This window comes from Delphinus delphis, chromosome 20, assembly GCF_949987515.2.
Source record: "Delphinus delphis chromosome 20, mDelDel1.2, whole genome shotgun sequence".
Classification (NCBI taxonomy): Eukaryota; Metazoa; Chordata; class Mammalia; order Artiodactyla; family Delphinidae; genus Delphinus; species Delphinus delphis.
The window spans coordinates 57,821,079-57,839,356 of NC_082702.1; the positions used below are offsets into that span (position 1 = coordinate 57,821,079).

General features: G+C 53.8%; 1 protein-coding gene across 5 annotated transcripts in view; it reads left to right on the plus strand.

Annotated features, from left to right (window-relative positions):
• Positions 1-18,278, plus strand: part of BANP (BTG3 associated nuclear protein) — a 119,971-nt gene that overhangs the window by 68,357 nt on the left and 33,336 nt on the right. For all 5 annotated transcript variants that reach the window (XM_060000863.1, XM_060000864.1, XM_060000866.1 and 2 more), the window contains 3 exons: positions 4,023-4,153; positions 5,673-5,735; positions 7,471-7,509. In XM_060000863.1, the coding sequence (XP_059856846.1) occupies positions 4,023-4,153; positions 5,673-5,735; positions 7,471-7,509 (233 nt within the window). The remainder of the gene's footprint in view (positions 1-4,022; positions 4,154-5,672; positions 5,736-7,470; positions 7,510-18,278) is intronic.

Genomic DNA, 18,278 nt, shown 5'->3' on the forward strand with positions numbered 1-18,278 from the left:
GAAATGGTCTTTTAACTCCCGCGGACGGTCCCTGGGCAGTGGCTCTCAGACCTGAGCCCTGACCGGGGTCGGGACCGGGATTCAGGGGCAGCAGTGGGCAGGGTGGGCGGAGCTCTCGTTCTGGAAGCGCTGCGGTGACAAACCAGGTCACCTGGAGTCCTTACGGGGTTGTGAACCTTGCTGAGCCCGACCTCAGGAAGCGGTTTTCCTCGGTGGTTTGGTGGTTATCACATACTTGGCCTTAGCTTGCCGTGTGAACCATGCAAGCTGGGGGTAGCCGACTCTCGTGGGCCAGACAGGTCATGCGCTGAGCAGAGCTTCTGTGCGGGGCCTGCATTGAAGAGTCTCTCGGTGAGGAGCCCGGCCTTTCTGTCACCACCAGGATTCTGTCCTGGGAACTTAGGTAGCAGTTGGGGCCCCGCTGGGGGTGGCTCCTCGCCGAACCGGGCTGGCTCTGTGGTCCTAAGAGGGTAGGCGTGGGGACTGTGGCTCCAGGGACGTAGGTTTCAGTGTGGCCGGGGATCTGCCGTCTTACCCCGGGGCCACCTGGTCAGCACGGCCGTGCTCAGTGCCTGTCCCCATCAGATGAGGTGGGCTGTGGAACCCGCGTCCCCGCCTCTGGAGGTGCCCGGGACACGTGACGAGCTGACTTGCAGGCGGGCCCCTCAGGATTGTGTTCAGTTCATATCCTGCCTCTGGGTGGTGGTCTGAGGCTCGGCGTTGCCAGCCAGCAGCTGCGTGAGGCCCCAAGCCTGTCCGGCCCACGTTGGAGCAGGAGGGTGCTGGGTCCTGAAGCTGTGCTTGGACTGCTGGGCTGGCCACCTTGCATCCGCTTCTGACCTTGTGGTTGGGGACTCAGGTGGCCTTTGCCCCTGAGGTCTGATCTCCATCACAGGCTGGTGATGTCATGCTTTGTCTTTACCCTCGCTCACTTGTTGTTTTGTTTTTCTTCCAGTTATTAGTGTTTCTTTCAGTTGAATGACAGTAATTCATTTTAATGGTAGTTGCATGTCTTTAGTTCCTCTGTTTTTCTGTCCATAAACGTGTCAGGGTTCCTCCCAAGAGGCTGTGGGTTTTGTTTTGTTTTTCTTTTTCTTTTTGGCTGCGTTGGGTCTTCGTTGCTGCGTGTGGGCTTTCTCTAGTTGCGGCGAGCGGGAGGTACTCTTCGTTGCGGTGCGTGGGCTTCTCTTGCTGTGGAGCATGGGCTCTAGGCACGTGGCCTTCAGTAGTTGTGGCGCACGGGCTCAGTAGTTGTGGTGCACGGGCTTAGTTGGCAGGCAGATTCTTAACCACTGCACCACCAGGGAGGTCCCCAGGCTGTGGGTCTGGCAACTCTCAGTGCTGCTGTTGGTCCCGTGGCCTCTTGCAGGTGGTGAATGGCCACCATGAGGGGCTCTTCAGTGCCGTGGCCGGGCAGGCGCTGAGCCTCAGGACGTGTGGCTCGGAATGGACTCTGGCCGGCCTCAGTGGCTTGGGAAGGTCTGCTGGCTGCAGCAGCACCGTCCATGGCCAGAGTGACGGGCGCTTTCTCAGGAGCAGGGGGCCCTCTGTGTCGTCCTGATGGGCCTCGGAGGACGGACACCGTGGTGCCACCCGGCACCTTGCTGCCTCCGCCCACCTGGGTCTCTGTGCCTGGGTTGTGCAGCAGGGGGCACTGCGTCGGGGCGGGGGTCAAGGTGTGCCTTTTAAGGAGCATTTGAGGGAGGCCGGCACCATCGCACTCCCTCTGCCTCAGGTGCTGTGTGTCTGGGAAGCACGGGGGGCGAGTTCCGGGCTCTGGGACGGGTCTGGACTGCTCTCGGGCGGTCCGCTGGAAGCCAGAGGGCGGCCCCTCCTCGGGCGCTGGAGCCCTGGGAGTTTTGAGAGGAGCACGGACCACGTTCTTCTTTCATCAAACTCTTGGAAGTACGTTGTTCTGTAACTTTCTGTTGAGGATCTTTTTCTACTTTAACGTACTGCCTACTTGGCCCAAACTCGATACAGCACAGGGTGGTTGGTTAAAGGGCCTCTGGGATTTTGTCCTTGTCCTTCCTGCGGACTCGCGGCCTGACCCGGTGAATCTGCTCCTCAAGGCTGTTCCGGTGACACACATAATCCAGGAACGTGTAATTTAGCCAGGATTCCGTTCATTTGGAATTGGTAGTAGTTCCAGCTGGAGTGGCCGTGTTCTCTTTTGAAGTATCAGCAGACAGATGCTACAAGTGGGATTCTGAGCCGAGGCTGGTCTATTTAAAGCTGAATTAGTACTGCCAGTTTGAACACAGACCACAACATCACTGGTTTTCAAGGGATTTTAAAAATATCAGTTTATTAAAACGTTTGTATCTCACCTTGCTGTCTGGCCACACCACGTGAACTTTCGTATGTGCTTGAGTTTAAGGTGGCTGCGTTTTACAGTGTAAACCTCCGCCCCCAGCGCTTCTCCCCACAGCTCTCATTGGGGAGCATCCGTGTAGGGCCCAGAACCTTAGGGTCACAGAGAACCAGCTCCTGACTGTGTGTCTCTCTGGACATGGGGCAGCGTGGCCAGTGGGGGCGAGGCCTTTGAGGGGCTGCCCTTGCCGTGTCACTGCCGGGGGCTGTGGTCCTCCCTCAGCGTGAGTCGTTGCCTGGGGTCACTTGCCGTATCTCTTGGATTATTCTTGACCACAAGCAAGTAACAGATGCAGTTTTTTGCACTGCACTTTGATATCAGTATTGATTGTAAAACATAGATTTAAATTAGTCTTCACGTTGCATAATTAGAGGGAGCTATTGATGACCTGGTAAATTCAATAACTTGAATTTCGTAAGTATTAACATCTTAATATTGTTATACTGTAACTTTTTAAAAGGCAGCCAGTGGAATCTATGCCATGTCAATTTGATACCCACCGTTAAGCTATTAAAAAATGCAGGAAAATTCTTTTTTTCAAGAATCAGACATTTAATCTTTTTCCTCTTTCCATTCATATCAGCATTCTACTTGTCACAGAATTTCATTTTAATGTAATATGGTTTTATCTTTAGAAGTCTTTCTGAGTAATCCATTCTTTAGAACAAAAATATGTATATACATTGAAAATTAAAATCTTTTTGTTTCTGAGTCCTCATGTTCTAAGTGTATGAGAAAATTCTTCTGATTGAGATAGTATTACAGTTAAAAGTAATACACAACACGTGAAAACAAACGCATCTCATTCTGGGTTAAACATGGAGAGTAAACTTTTACTGGAAGAGTTCCTTCAATTGAGTGGATGGAACTTTTCTCCCAAGTTAGTTTTTTGTTTGTTTATTTACTTTTGGCCGCTTTGGGTCTTCGTTGCTGCGCGAGCAGGCTTTCTCTAGTTGTGGCGAACAGGGGCTGTTCTTCGTTGTGGTGCGCGGGCTTCTCATTGCGGTGGCTTCTCTTTGTTGCGGAACACGGGCTCTAGGCACGTGGGCTTCAGTAGTGGTGGCACATGGGCTCAGTAGCTGTGGCTCCTGGGCTCTAGAGCACAGGCTCAGTAGTTGTGGCGCAAGGGCTTAGTTGCTCCACGGCCTGTGGGATCTTCCTGGGCCAGGGCTCGAACCCGTGTCCCCTTCATTGGCAGGCGGATTCTTAACCGCTGCACCCCTGGGGAAGTCCCTCCCTCCCCCAAGTTGCGTTAATTATCCATGGTCCCTGCCTTGCGCCGGTCTCACACAGAGTTTAGTGTGCACTTTAATTATCCACGGTCCCTGCCTTGCGCCGGTCTGACACAGAGTTTAGTGTGCACTTTTTCCTGTTTTCCGTTTTCCGTTTTTGTCACTATATCTGAGGAGCTTCACTTACGTAGTAGGTGGGAACCATCTGTGTCTGTGGGTCACTGGATCTTTAGATGCTGACTGCAGGTGAGAAAGCCCCGCTGTCTAACAGCTGTTGCTCACGACACTGCACATTGGAAGTCCAGGAACGAAGGCTCTCCCTTCATCTCCGTGGGCAGTGTGGTTGCGGAGAGAGGGAGGCAGAGGTGGGCTCAGCCCCAGGACGGCAGCTCAGGCTCGTGTGCATCTCCCCACAGAGACCATGATGAGCACGCCGCCGCCCGCCAGTGAGCTGCAGCAGCCCCCGCCTCAGGCCCTGCACTACGCCCTGGCCAACGCCCAGCAGGTCCAGATCCACCAGATCGGGGAGGACGGACAGGTCCAAGTAGTATGTACTTCTCGCCAGTTTGCCTTTGCGAGTGGAAGGGGAGGGCACGGCTGGGAAGCGGGGGGAGGGGTGCCACGACCAGCTCTCCCTGCACTTCTGGATCCCGCTGACAGCCTGGGGTGGGGTCCAAGTAGAAATAGTTAAGGTAGGCCTCCTACATCTCGTAGACCTCTCTGCCGGCCCCTCGCGGCTCCCCTGCCTGTGCGCTTCTGCCTGTCCTCCTGGGAGACATCAAGATGTATCACAGATATTTTCTCAGTTCAGAAGCATGGGCACCCTTTACTGAGAGGAGAAGAATGACTTCGTTCTGCGGCCAGCCGAGAGAGCTGGTGGCCTTAGTCATTGTGCAGTTTCTTTCGATTGTGTGACGAGTCACCCTTGTGTGCTGCCGGCCCAGGTGGACGTTCCTCCCGACGCTTCGTGGGAGAGCGGGGCAGGAACTTCCCAGGGATGCTGGGGATGCTGTAGGCACCCAGCCTCCTCGCCGTGGGCCTCGTTGCAGGGCTGCCTCCTGGAGCCCTGGTTCTGACCCAGGCGGCCTTGGTTTGATGCTGCACTCAGCACGCTGTCTGGAAAGGGAGGGCTTCCCGAGAGCACTGAGGAGGATTGTGAAGAGTTCTTCTTCTTCCAAGGGAGATGGAACAGTTATAAACAGTGGATTCTTTGTTTAGCTGACAGTCACAAAAGCAGTTACTCTAATCTCGTTAGTAAGGAAGTTCTTTGAAAGAATCCCAGAAGAGATAACTGTGATATAGGGTTTACATAGATGTAGTAAAATGAAAGCAATAGAAAATTCAACAGTAGTTTATTTTCAGGTCCATTTTGATTAAGGTAGAATTTTAAATAAGATAATGGATATTCATTTCATTGAGCTGAGTTAAGGTTTACAGGAATTATTTGTCTGCCTGTATCTACAAACATAAATGCGTTTGACTTGGAGTCTGAGACTTTGGAAGCACGTTTATTGTTTACTTCAGCTGTTTAAGTAGTCACGTGTTTCTTTGATTTAAAAAGAGTTGGCTGACGTGTTTTCTGTGTAGACACGTGTATAACTGCCACCCACCCCCCTAGTCACGCGGCTGTGTAGCCTCCAGCGCCCCCAGGTCACTAGGGACCCTGTCTGAAAGTCCATGAGGTTTCTGGTCCCTCTGAGTTGATAGTACAATTTAAAAAAAAGCTTGTCAGTTTAGCTTTCTGGAGAATTGTGGTTTCTCCCTTTTCCTGTATGTCCTTCACATTCTTAAATTTGCCTGTTTAGTAACATTTAAAGATTTAACAGATTTTTCCTAGGCCTCATTGCCCCTTTAAGAATTACTGCAAAGTATTCTGTGTTATGTCCTTAAAGTAGACTTCAAGAGGGTGTTTAGTAAGCTCACACCATGCGTGTGTGATGCTGGCCACTCAGGCCTTAGCTGTCTTTTCTTGAACTGCGAGTGGAGAATCAGGAACAAATGTTTCGGAGAGCGTTTCTTGTTTCTTCTGATGCTTCTTGGTGTCTTCTCTTCTGCGGATCCCACAGGGCCACCTCCACATCGCCCAGGTGCCTCAAGGGGAGCAGGTGCAGATCACACAGGACAGCGAGGTGAGTCTGGCTGCCAGCCCAGGGCCCGCTCTGTGCCCACGGGCCCTCTGCACTCTGACCTTTGTCCTTTGTGGGGCGCAGGGCTGCAGCCCGCAGATTGGGGCGTGGCTTCCTGCACCTTGTCCCTGCCTGGGAGCAGTGCTCGCCCTGGATATCCCCCGCAACGTGTGCCATGTAGGCGGAGCTGAGGGCCGGGCTTGCTTCCAGCCTCCGGCATTGGCGCCAGGGGCTGTCGGGCCCCGGTCTCAGGAGAGTCCCAGGGAAGCCTGGGACTCGTTTAGCGGTGCCTGCTGGCTCCTCGTGTTCCGGCCGCACCGGGCTGCTTTCCTTAAGTGGGTGACGTTAGTGCCCCCGACCTCTCAGTCCCAGCCCCCAGCCCCACAGTCAGAGAGGGAAGAGGTGGGCGGGTTCTGAGGGGACGGCTCCGAGCTGGACAAATCCCTGTGAGTCCTCAGATGACGGGACAGGTGTGTCCATGGGAAGGTGGGGCGCACGGCCAGGTGGGTGCCCGGGGGGTGGGGAGGCTAGCGGGGCCGGGGGTGGGGCGGTGAAGGGGAGCAGCGCACAGAGGCTGGGGGATGGGAGGGGCAGGTCCCGGGAGGCCTGACCGCAGGTAAGGAGTGGGCTTCCCCCTGCCTCCTGCGGGGCCAGCGGACTGGGGGTGGGTGTCTGTGAACTCACACAGAGCAACATGTTGAGGGGGGGAGTGGGCAGCAAGCTAAGCGCAGGCACCCCCTTGGGGGCAGGGGAGCTTCCCTTCTCCAGGCACAGGTGAGGGGGAGGCCACGGCCACAGAGGGCCGGCCGTCTACCAGCACGCCTACCTTGCTGGCGGCCCTTGAAAGGAAGGAAAATGGTTAGGGTTGGAAAAGGAGAAATCAATGTACATCCGCTTTTATATTGTTTCTGCTAAAAATTCATTAGAATACTTACTGAATTCCAATTTTTAGTATCAGTTTTGCCCTTTTTTTTTTTTTTTTTAGTTTTCTTAACTGAATTCCTCCTCTATATAATCCAGCGGTTTTTTTTTTTTTTGCTTCCATTAGGAATTGAATGCACTGAATTAGAAAAAATTGCTGATAGTGTAATGATTACTTTGTAATAAGTTACAATATGCAATTAGTCTTCTTATCACAATGAAACCTTACTTTGTTCACTTAAAAATTAGGTAGTTATTTTGTCAAAATGAGGATATCTGTAAGAGACATTTAGCGGCGCCTACAAGACTTAAAACAACTACTATTTTTTTTAAACAAATGAAAATGAATTTCCAGCTGGTGAGATCTCAGTAGGCCTGTAGTCTGGTTAATTGCATCACGTCCCATTGATTTCCTGGTTGCCGTAATGCTCCATGATGTGTCAGATGTCCCAAAGGGGAAGCTGGGTGATGGGACGCAGGACCTCTCTGTACTACTTTTGGTTCTTCTTGTGAGTCTGAGATTGTTTCAAAGTGAAGAGTTAGAAAAAAGACATGTCCATTTGGGGGTCAGGGTTGGGGGATGGCTACAATGTTTTTTAACTGGTTTGTTTTATTTGTTTTTGTAAGAAAAAATAGCGCCTGTAAACTCAGCTTAAGTATTGACATTTTGGGATTTTTATGCTACAAGGGACCGATGTTGGAATTGATGTTAATGGTTTTGCTGGTTTTCACTAATGGCCTGGGGACGTTCCTGCCTCTGTCTCGTGCATCTTGAAGCTGTTGTCTTTGATCACACCCTTATTCATCCATTTTGCAGGGCAATCTACAGATACACCACGTGGGACAAGATGGGCAGGTAAGTGCTCACCTGCGGTGGATCCCAGCGTGGCAGGAGCGGGAGCGTTGGCCCCGGGGACACACGGAGACACACGGGGCTGGGGCATGTGGACGGCGGGGCCCTGGGCTGTTGTGCAGCAGCTGTCTGTTAGAATAAGGCAGGTTTCGTTCCCGTTCATTGCTGTCAAACTCCAACCACTGCCTTTTTTTCTGGTCCTGAGAAAAAGTCCCTGAAACCCTCATAGAGCTCACCTGATATGAACTGTCTACAGAGTGAAGCGCCCGGCTGAGGCGTTCTAGGGGTGATTTGCTTTCTAAGGTGGAGTGAAATTGCTGGTGAATTCGAGGATTGACGTTTTCACGTCCTCATGAAGAGTTTCTGTTAAAGAGATGTTTATAACCTGAATAATTATGAGAGAGTCTGGACGATCTTCCTTTTTTATAGAACGTAACTTAGGAATCATGACCATGGAGCTCAGTCACTATCAAGATAACCATAGACACTATTCTCAGAGCCGAGTGCACGCTCCCTTCTGGCACACTGTGTGCGCTTCCCACGTCCTCGGCGAGGGGCTCGTGTCTGCCACAAACGGTCATGCAGGGTGTGCGTTGCTGGACTCGAAACCAAAGGACGTCACGCCCCGAGGGTTTCCCGTTGAGCCCTCGGAGCGCCTTGGGACGAGTGCGATGTTCAAGTTGGACTTTCTTCGTTGAAAGTGTCATCTTGAGCATACTCATGAGGTTCTAATCAAAGTCCTAAAGCAGCATTAATATATTACAATGGCTGCCTTGGCAAAAGGCCAAAGAGTTGCAGCATTTTAAAAGCTGCGCTGAGTTTTAACCTTAGTTACACCTCTTCTTTAGCATCCTTCTCAGGGCTCTTACTCCAGGTCGGGAAAGCTGGGGGCTCTTTGTCACTTGAGCCTTGCAGCAAAACCTCTGCTTTCCCAGAGTTGTGCTCTGGTTTTCTCTGCTGCTGCTGGTGAGGTGGCCCGAGGTGACCCGGCAGCCTGGGGAGGGGTGTCGCTTCCGGGCAGCTGTGTTTGCTTGCCTTTCCGTGTGCTTTCGGGGAAGGTGTAGGGAGAGGAGCCCTGTCCTGGAGGGTTGGTTACAGCGGGGCGCAGTGCAGGGGCGTCGAGCCAGCCTCTGCCAGCGGGAGGGCGGCCTTCTCCATACCGCAGCGTGGGCCCCGCCGCCCACGTTGGGCCTCACATACCGCGATCTGCCGCTTGCGTCTGTTGGAGCAGATTAAGGGTTGAGGGGCCCCCCAACCCCCAGGTAGGCCCTGTGAGGCTAGGCACTCAAACCCAGGGTGGAGGGGTGAGGGTGGCGGAGAGGAGAGCATGGGGGTTAGAGGTGAAGCTCCAGTTGGGCTGAGAGCACGGGTTCCGGTTACTGGAAAAATGTCCCAGTCACACTTCTCACCCAGTCCCTGTCGAGTGGAGTGACAGTCATGATCGGATGCTGAGATGCCTCAGCATCTCAGTGAGGCTCGTTCCTCTCCCTGACCCGGACGTCGAGTTGGCCGAGTGTAGACAGAACAGTCCCCAGAGGGTTCCGTCGGTCAACAAGGCCGCACGCGAGGTTCATGTCGGGTTCACTCTGGCAACACGTGCTTTCTTGGCTTTGCCGCTGTATATGTTAGAGATGTTTGTGAGGTTATGTGGACATTTTTAACCTTAGCAAGATATTTAAAATTGTTAAATGAATTGTACAGGGTTAGAATTTGACCTGGTTTGGTGCATTAATTAAGAATGATGTGATTAAAAACATGTTTAGGGAGCAGTAAGTTGTGCCTTGTGTCCCTTTAGCACAGCGTCTGTCCTTCCGCTGAGACCTTTCCGCGCATTGTCCATAAATCCTCGCCTTCAGTCACGCAACAGTTTGCCTTTCACGCCTGGAGTCTGGTTGCCTCCAGGGCTGTGCTGGCCTGATGTTCTGCCCCTCGAAATGCAGGCTGTTTTGGGGGGGAAGTGAGGGTCTGTGTTCAAGCAAAAAGATGCTGCTCTTTGAAAGGAGCGGACACGTCCGCCCGCTGTCATGAGTATGTGGGCAGCAGGGGCCTGGCTGCGGGAACAGTGCCGTTAGCCTCCTGCGCTGTTGGCTGGCAGGCAGGCCCCAGAGCTTGTGGACGGAGCAGTCACTTCAGTTGGGCTCGTCGCTGGGGAATCGGGTCATGGGGCCCCTTTCAACCGTTAAGGTTTGAATTTGAGCCTCCAAAGTGGGGCCTCTCTGAGTCCAGCCAACAAACACTGGGCCTTGGACCCCAGTGGGTGCTTGGTGAGCTGCTCTCCCTACCCTGTGGTTGCCGGAGGAGGTTTTCCAGGTGAGGAGGGGTTCCCCTCTGGGGGAGAGAGGGGACACCCCAAGCTGGGGCCGCTGCTCCCCGGTCGGCTTTCCCTCGTCCCAGCTGACCGGTGGCCAGGTAAACCCGGCTCTGGCTCCAGGTCTGTCCGCCCTCCTTAGAGCTCAGAGGTGCACTGCGGATGTGAGTCTGCCTTCGGGCCTCGCGAGGCGGCCTCACCGTTTCCATCCCGACTCCTCCTGGCCGTGCGTGGGGCAGCAGGGTGGGGTGTGGGACAGCCCCACCACGTGCAGGGGGCGTTCCCATCTGATGATGTGCATAGGCACGTGGCAGGGCCTCCCTGCCTCCCAGGCACCCACCTTTCCCCACCACTGTGCTGTCTTGTCCACAGAGGGGTTCCGCTCGCTTCCAGGCCCTTAAAGCACCACGATGGGTTCGGTCCTGCTTCAGCTGCTCACGGCCGGGGCCGGGTGACTTTGCAGTAATGCATGACAATTTCGGGGTGCTTTCTCTTCACACCGCAGGACTGTGTACTGTCGATAACTGTCCGAATTTGACCCCAGTCAGCGGGGTCCCCGGTGCTGGCAGCAGCAGGTGCAGGGCTTCAGGGATCTGACCCTTAGGAAGGGCAGGGAAGGCTGAGGGTCATGCTCTCAGACCGGGGACTGGTTCCCATGGAACCACAGCGCCTCCTGGCTTCTTGGAAATCACCTGCGACCCACACGGTGGGCTCTTCGAATTTGCATGGTGAATTTTGGGTAAAAACGTGGCCATGTCTTTAAAGGGAATATCTGGATATTCAGTTTAGACAGCAAGAGGTACAGGCTTTGGTTCTGATGAATTGGATGTGGTTGAAGATTTAGCCAGCTCGAAATAATCTTTCTGATTTCTCTAATCAGTTGGAGGAAAGGCAAAATAATCTTACTCAGTTTAGGAGGTGGCAGTGCAGTTGCAGAACTAAATCTGGAAGTACAGACGTTACACGGGAGGTGAACTCTGAGAATTGGAGGAAAGAAGTGGCCAAAAGAGGACGTTTGTTCTGGAAATGCTTCCAGGAGGCAGATGGTGGTGGGGAAGCGGAGGGCATCCTCCTGGCGGGAGGAGGGTGTGGGTCCGGGCAGGGCCTGCTCTGTGGTGGGGCTCTGTGGGGTCACAGGCGCTTCATGTCAAAGCCACACGTCTCCTGGGACGTGTGCATGTGCTTTATTCTTTCCCTCTCACTTCTCTAAAGGTCACTGTTTTCTTGGGGGTCGGGTTGTCTGAGGCGTCGAAGTGTGTTGTTTCACTTAGAGCTTCACGTCTGGCCCTCAAGTGAAGACCACTGCTGAGGAGGGAGTGGGTGTGAGGCCGAGCGTGTCTGTCACATCCACGAGTGTGGTCCCCGCGTTGGGTTCATCTGGGTAATTCAGGAAGATTCCGAGGGGACACATGCAGTGACACAGACGAAGCGCTGCCTCTGCTCCATCTCCTGGCTGTTCTGCTTTGAGCGTTCTGAGCTGCTCAGTGTGCGTCAGTTCAAGGGAAGCGGGGTGAGCGCCTCATCTCGGCTCGGTCGTGCTCGGGGGACAGCGGCTGGCAGTGAGACCATAGGATTGGGAACCCGCGTTGGCGCTGGCCTTGTGGCACAGAGACATCTGGCTCTGAATCTGCCCCAGTTAGAGCCAGTCCCGAGCCAGTCACCCTTCAGCTGTGTAGACGAACGCATGCCAGGAACCACGAGCTTTATTGTGAGACTGTGAGCACTGGGGCTCGTCCCTGTGCTGCTGGTCTAATCGTCACCTGGTTGCAGCCATCCCTTGCTGTACGACCCCCGCCCCCACCGCCAAATTTGGGGCCAGAGAAGGCAATCAGTTATTATGCTTGGGGCTTCCCTGGTGGCGCAGTGGTTGAGAATCCACCTGCCAATGCAACGGACACGGGTTTGAGCCCTGGTCCAGGAAGATCCCACATGCCACGGAGCAACTAAGCCCGTGTGCCACAACTACTGAGCCTGCGCTCTAGAGCCCTCGAGCCACAACTACTGAGCCCGTGTGCCACAACTACTGAAGCCCGTGCGCCTAGAGCCCGTGCTCCACAACAAGACAAGACACTGCAATGAGAAGCCTGTGCACCGCAACGAAGAGTAGCCCCTGCTCGCCACAACTAGAGAAAATCTGTGCACAGCAATGAAGACCCAACACAGCCAAAAACAAATAAATTTAAAAAAAGTAAAAATTATTACCCTTCACCATTCGGGGTTCACCGGGCCCAGCGGGAGGAGGTGGTTCTGCCACGTCATGTCGCCGGGTCGTCTGGAGGCTCGGGGCTGCCCTGTCCAAGGGATCCCTCCCAGGCCTGGAGCTGGGCTGTCCCCCCAGCCCCTCGGTCCTCCATGAGGGCTCCCCCATGGCCCAGGGCCTCACAGCACGGTGGCAGGGTCTGCGGGGCGGATGTCACCAGCTTTTGAGAGCTGGGGTGCAGACGTGCAGGCCCCATGGTGACCACGCTCCTGAGGGCGGTGTGGGATGTCCACGCCGTGGTCTGAATGCACAGGATGTTGCTGGCAAAGAGGGATGTGACATCTCCCGGCATCCATTCTGGGCCCGGCGTGGCTTGACCGTGAGCTCCTGAAGGGCAGGGCCTGTGTCCTTCACGGGGAGGCAGGGGCCTGCCTGAGTGCCCAGAGAGGCCCGGTGGATTTTCATGGAGACGGTTACTGGGTGGATCACGCACCACGAGCCCCGGAAATGAGCCTCCCCTCTCAGGCTGGTGGGCTGGGAGTTAGTGTGTCAGTGTTGGCATCGAGACCTCAGCCCGCCCACCCGAGTGGCATAGAATCTGCATCGAGAGCTTGACACTTATTAACTGTGTGCTTCGTTGGGGCAGCTTGGCCGATGGTGAAAGTTGGGTGCGTTTTTTATGATTATTGTGTATTGTTAAATCTTTGTTGAACTGTTAGAACAGTCTTAAAATGTCCTTTTCTGCATTTAAAGAATTGAGATTTTTAAAATCTAGATTTTTACGATTTCTAAGTTTTGCATTCTGTTCCTCTTGGTTTTGGGGGAGTTTAAGAAAACAAAGCAAAGACCGCAACGTTTATTCGTGTGACTAAGAAGCGGTGCTCCCGAGCAGGCTGCTGCTGGCCGACCGCGAGGCCCCCTGGCCACTGTGTCTGCGGCACCTCTGTTTCCTGGGCTCGTCAGCACCCGAGGGCAGGCCCGCCCCTGGGAGGGCGCTGGCACCTTTGTTTTAGTTAATACCGAGTTGTCACTAAAGGTCAGAGCACAACCCAGGAGGAGGAGGCTGGGGCCCCCTGTACCTCCAGTGTCATGCTCCGTCCTCCCCGGCTGCCACAGCCATGGGAGGAGCCAGCCCGCTGCCCACGGGGCCGGTGTCCCTTTCTGGAGCTGGACGTACGCTCCCTCTGACATCCCAGTCTTGTGTTGCTGTTGATGATGTGAACTAGGGGATGTTATTCTCCTTTACACGTGGGGACAGTAGCCGGTGCCTCTTCCAGGGTTGTGCAGGGAGGTCAAGTCCAGGATGGCTGCAGCCCCCAACTCTCATATGAGTCCTCAAGCCCCCGCCTTGGCTCCAGGTCTCTAGAACACAGTCATCACTGCTGTTGTCACCGCCACCACCAGGACTACACAGCCACTGTCACCTCCCCCTCCGCTGTCATCACTGCTGTTGTCGCCTCCACCACCAGGACTGCGCAGCCACTGTCACCTCCCCCTCCATTGTCAGCACTGCTGTTGTCACCTCCACCACCAGGACTGCACAGCCACTGTCACCTCCCCCTCCGCTGTCATCACTGCTGTTGTCGCCTCCACCACCAGGACTGTGCAGCCACTGTCACCTCCCCCTCCGCTGTCATCACTGCTGTTGTCACCTCCACCACCAGGACTGCATAGCCACTGTCACCTCCACCAGCGTCACCTCCCCCTACACCACCATCAAGGGATGTTTCAAGCGAGTTTCGATGCTTGTGAGCTGTGATATGTCTTCTCTGCCTCGTTCTGTGGAGACTAAAGTGACAGAGCTCCCTCTGCCTGGCCCTTAGGAGTGTTACTGGGGCGAGGTAACAAACTAGGAGTGTGTGAGAAAGGTAAGGGCAGATCCACGCTCTGTTTCTTGCCTGTCGCATTGAGCATTCAGTAGGCGCTCAGGGGTGGAGCAGGGCCGTGAAGATTCACAGAGCTGCTTCCAGAGGGCGTGTAGATGCAGACGATGCAGATCCAGTGAGATGTGAGCTCTCACTTGGTCCCAGCTCCGTTGCCAGGCAATATCGTATCTGTTGGAACATCTGAATCTGGGTCCGTTTTTTCTCCATAGTTGGGAGATTTTCAGCCACATGGGGCATCTTTAAAGACTGGAGCTTTAGTCATGGTGCTTACATTGTGAATCACGAAATGGTTTAGTACTGTTTCAACTAGATGCGTATTTTGGTAGATTTTTATTTTTTTACAGTTGTGGTTAACGTCATCTAAGATGCGTATGAAGAAAGTTGTCTGTCTGTCTGTAGGCTGAACGACGTCAGGACACTTGGAAACCTGGGAGTTGTGTGTGTTCTGGCAAAGCCCGTCTCTGCACTAATGAGTATGCCACACACACACACACACACACACACACACGCACAGAAACACACACATGCATGGGTCACCTGTGTTTAAGAAAGGCAACACGGTGATGTGTCCAGGTTACTCTCCTCCTGCATCTGTGAGATAACGTCACCAGTATGTAACTAAATAGCCCTGGTGTTCTCGAGACTCTTAAACCTCTCTCGAGTTCTTTGGCATTTGTGTCCATCCTTATACTTTGCTTAAAAGTAAATTTCAGTAGCGCTCGGAACTTTTTCCATAAAATGAGGCATTATAAACCCAGCTGGGAAAAAGATTAGAAGAGGTGGGAAGTAGCCAACATTTTATGTGTAGGACTTTTTTGGAGTGTAGGCCTTTTTTGGGGTGGATGAGAAGAAGGGCTGTGTGTGCGTGTGTGTGTGTGTGTGTGTGTGGTGTGGTGTGTGTGTGGTGTGTGTGTAGGGTGCCTTTATCTATAGCAGTGAAACAGTGTCTGCCATTCCCAGGGACTCTAGTCCACTTTTAGTGGTCTGCCACGCCAGGAGAGCAGTCTCAGCCTTGCAGATGGTACACACTGTCACTTCACTTCTTTTTTTAAAAATATTTATTTATTTATTTATATTTTTATTTTTGGCTGCATTGGGTCTTTGTCGCTGTGCACGGGCTTTCCCTAGTTGCGGCGAGCAGGGGCTACTCTTCGTTGCAGTGCGCTGGCTTCTCATTGTGGTGGCTTCTCTTGTTGCGGAGCACGGGCTCTAAGTACGTGGGCTTCAGTAGTTGTGGCACGTGGGCTTCAGTAGTTGTGGCACGTGGAGCTTAGTTGCTCCGCGGCACGTGGGATCTTCCCAGACGAGGGCTCGAACCCGTGTCCCCTGCATTGGCAGATGGATTCTTAACCACTGCACCACCAGGGAAGCCCTCACACTGTCACTTCACTTCTAATAAAAATGTTCCCTTCAAGAAAATATGTTCCTTCCAAAACACAGACACACATCTTGGAGAACCTAGGTAGCTCAGGGAATAAACCCCTCATGGAAAAGCCTTCTCTACCAGAAATGGTGGAAAATATCGTTTAAATGAGAAAAGGCCAGATGTGGAGGGAGTTTGGTGTTGAGTGGTTCCCAAAAATACCCTAGAAGAGTCACAGAAACAACGGCGCGTCTCCTGCTGCCCGGCCGTGGAAGCCGAGCGTGGCGCTGCAGGCTGTGTCGCCCTACCCGGGGCAGCTGGCCCCGTCGGGACCCGGCGGCATCTCCTGCTGCCAGCTCCGTTCCTCGGGAATCCTGGTCCCCAGCGGAGGCTCGGGGCTGCCGGAGGGCTCCCCGTTCGCCACCTCCTGGGCCCGTGGGCAGTGGGGAAGGCAGTTTTAGGCATGGCTGAGGATGGCCAGTTAGTGACGCTGGCGGGGCAATCCACGCCTGTCATTTGTCCCTGGAGCTGTGACGAACAAGACGGTTTCTGGTCAGACAAGGCCCGGAGGAGGTTGACAGAGGTTTGGGCCGGGAAGGATATTGTAATGATGTTTTTAGAAGAAGTTGCACCATGTGGTTACTTATGTGTACGGTTCCAGTATTGTAGGTCATTAGAGTCACGATGTCTTTGGAGACTCATGTCAGTTGAGGCTGAGTAGCTTTACAAGAAAACCCCAAAAGCCCTTCCGATTGTTTGGACGCATCGCCCACGGCCCTGAGCCCCTTTGGTCAAGCCCCACCTCAAAGGCTTTGACTCCAGACAGGCAAGGGAGGAGTGGCAGGCCTTAAAATTCGAGAATCGTTTTTGATGAGTTTCATTATTTTCAAATATACGTTTAAAATGTTAAGTTAAATAGCTTTAATGCTATTAGATCCAAATTTTGTTCATTTCTGTTCTTCACAGTACCCAGTATAGTATCAGTTGTCAGTACTCAGTGATTCCTTGTTGGTGAATGAATACAATAGTAATTATTTCAAATTAGCATTAGTTAACTGTAAGATACGCATGTGAGTTGAAAGCATTTTGATACACTTTTATTTTTAAGCCGTTTTAAAATGTGGCATATGTTCACTGATGATTTTAGTCATGAGTAATAACTTGGAAACGTCTGGAGCAGTACTTACCTAAACCTTACAGCTCAGTAGGCTGAAAAATTGTGAGTTCTGACTAATTCCAAATTTCTTTTTAGTGAGGCCTAAGTTGTAGAACTTTTTCTGCATAAGGAAGGTTTGGTGATTTCTCTGGGCTCTCCTGAAGCTTTTCTGTCACTGCCTGTGTTTTCCGTGAGGGGCGTGCATGCAGCGGGCAGTGGAGCGCATGCCTGGTGCAGGACCAGTGTCCCTGGCGTTTGGTGATGGTGCAGAGCAGCTAAGGATTCTTTACCCCAGCAGCTGTACTGCAGACGCCGTCAGGGCAGCTGCTGTCTGTTGGAAGGAACCGAGTTACCACTCCTGCACCAGGAATTTGCTTTCTGGATTTCTAGCTGTGGAGGAGGGTGGGTGGAAGGCCAGCCCTATAATGGGGCTGCCCCGTGAAGTGCTGGCCATTTTTCCAGATGGTTCACTTCCTTACAGTAAGAGAAACGGGATGGAAAGTACCCATGGGGACGTTTCCCTCCTGTTCTGCGCAGGCCCTGGCTTTTCCCCGAGCGAGCCCCAGGAGCTCTGGCCGTCCGTGTTGTAGAGACTGGAGGCTCGCTCTGCGTGCTCTGGGTGGAGTCACGTGTGGACTCTGGTGGTTGCAGCCCAGAGGGGAGTCGCTGGACCGTGTGCGGCGTCTGAGTTTAGACAGTGGATCTGGGCGGGTGGGGTGCCGGAGTTGGCGCTGGGCTCTCCTGGCACCACAGGTCTCCAGGGCTTGGAGGTCTCAGGAGGACGTGGTGGAAGTTGCAGGAAGCTGAGCCGGGGGGCCGGGGCCACCAGACGGGCCTGCGGCGTGAGAGCTCGCACGGGGCTGGGACACGAGTGAGGCCTTGAGCCACTCAGCAGTTACTGCAGAAGACAAACCTTTCAAGCACAATGTCATGTCCCACTTTTCCCCGTGTGAGTGCACTTCAGGGTGACCGTTGGCTTCATTGTGTGTTCGTGAGGAATCTTTCGTCTAGAAATCACAGGCCCAGTCTGATCAGGGCGCCCGGGTGCGGGCCAAGGCCGCTGCTCCGGCGGGGCTGGAACGCCTGGCAGAGTTGGAGGACGCGGACGGGCCCCCAGCCTGGGCCCCGTGGGCGTTGTGTTCAGAAATTTGACGCCACCCGAGGCAGAACCGGCGCGGGTGCTCATGTTCGGGCTCCATGCAGCTCCAGAGCAGAGGCCGATTTCTGGCCAAGGAGGTCCTGAGGAATCGGGACGCTTCCCCTCGTTCTGAGTTCCCTCTCACACAGCGACTAAGGGGGAACATTTGCAGACGTACTGGCAGACTCCGCTACCATCTTTCTTTACATCTCGTCTGAGGACTTGCGGCCCCCTAATGAAATGCAGTCCGTGTGATGTGCCACTGGGCTTGGACTGGAGAGAGAAGGTAGCACCTGGCACCCCTGTCAGGTGTGTGAGAGAGGAAGAGGGAGGGAGGGGCTGAAGGACCCTTGAACCAACAGGCACGCTGCGGATGACAGGCATTCAGGGTAGAAAACTCATCTAGAACTATTTTCGCGTGTAGGCAAACACAGTCACTGATTTCAAAAATCCAGGCGATGTTTCTTGCTGACGCCAAAGTAAAACGAGCAGACAGCTCCTCGGGTGGCCCCATACCCGGCTTCAGAGCTGCCCGCTGAGCTGTTGCTTTCAGCCCCATGCCCACATAACGTTCCCACGCTGTCCCCTTGCTCTACAGACAGGACCCTCGTGCTGACCGGTGAAGGTCGGCTCAGACTCTGACCGTGGCCTTGCTGCGGCGAAAGATGCACGTTGGTGTGGACATCCAGCTTCAGAGCGGAGCCCTTTAGAAGGGGGGCAG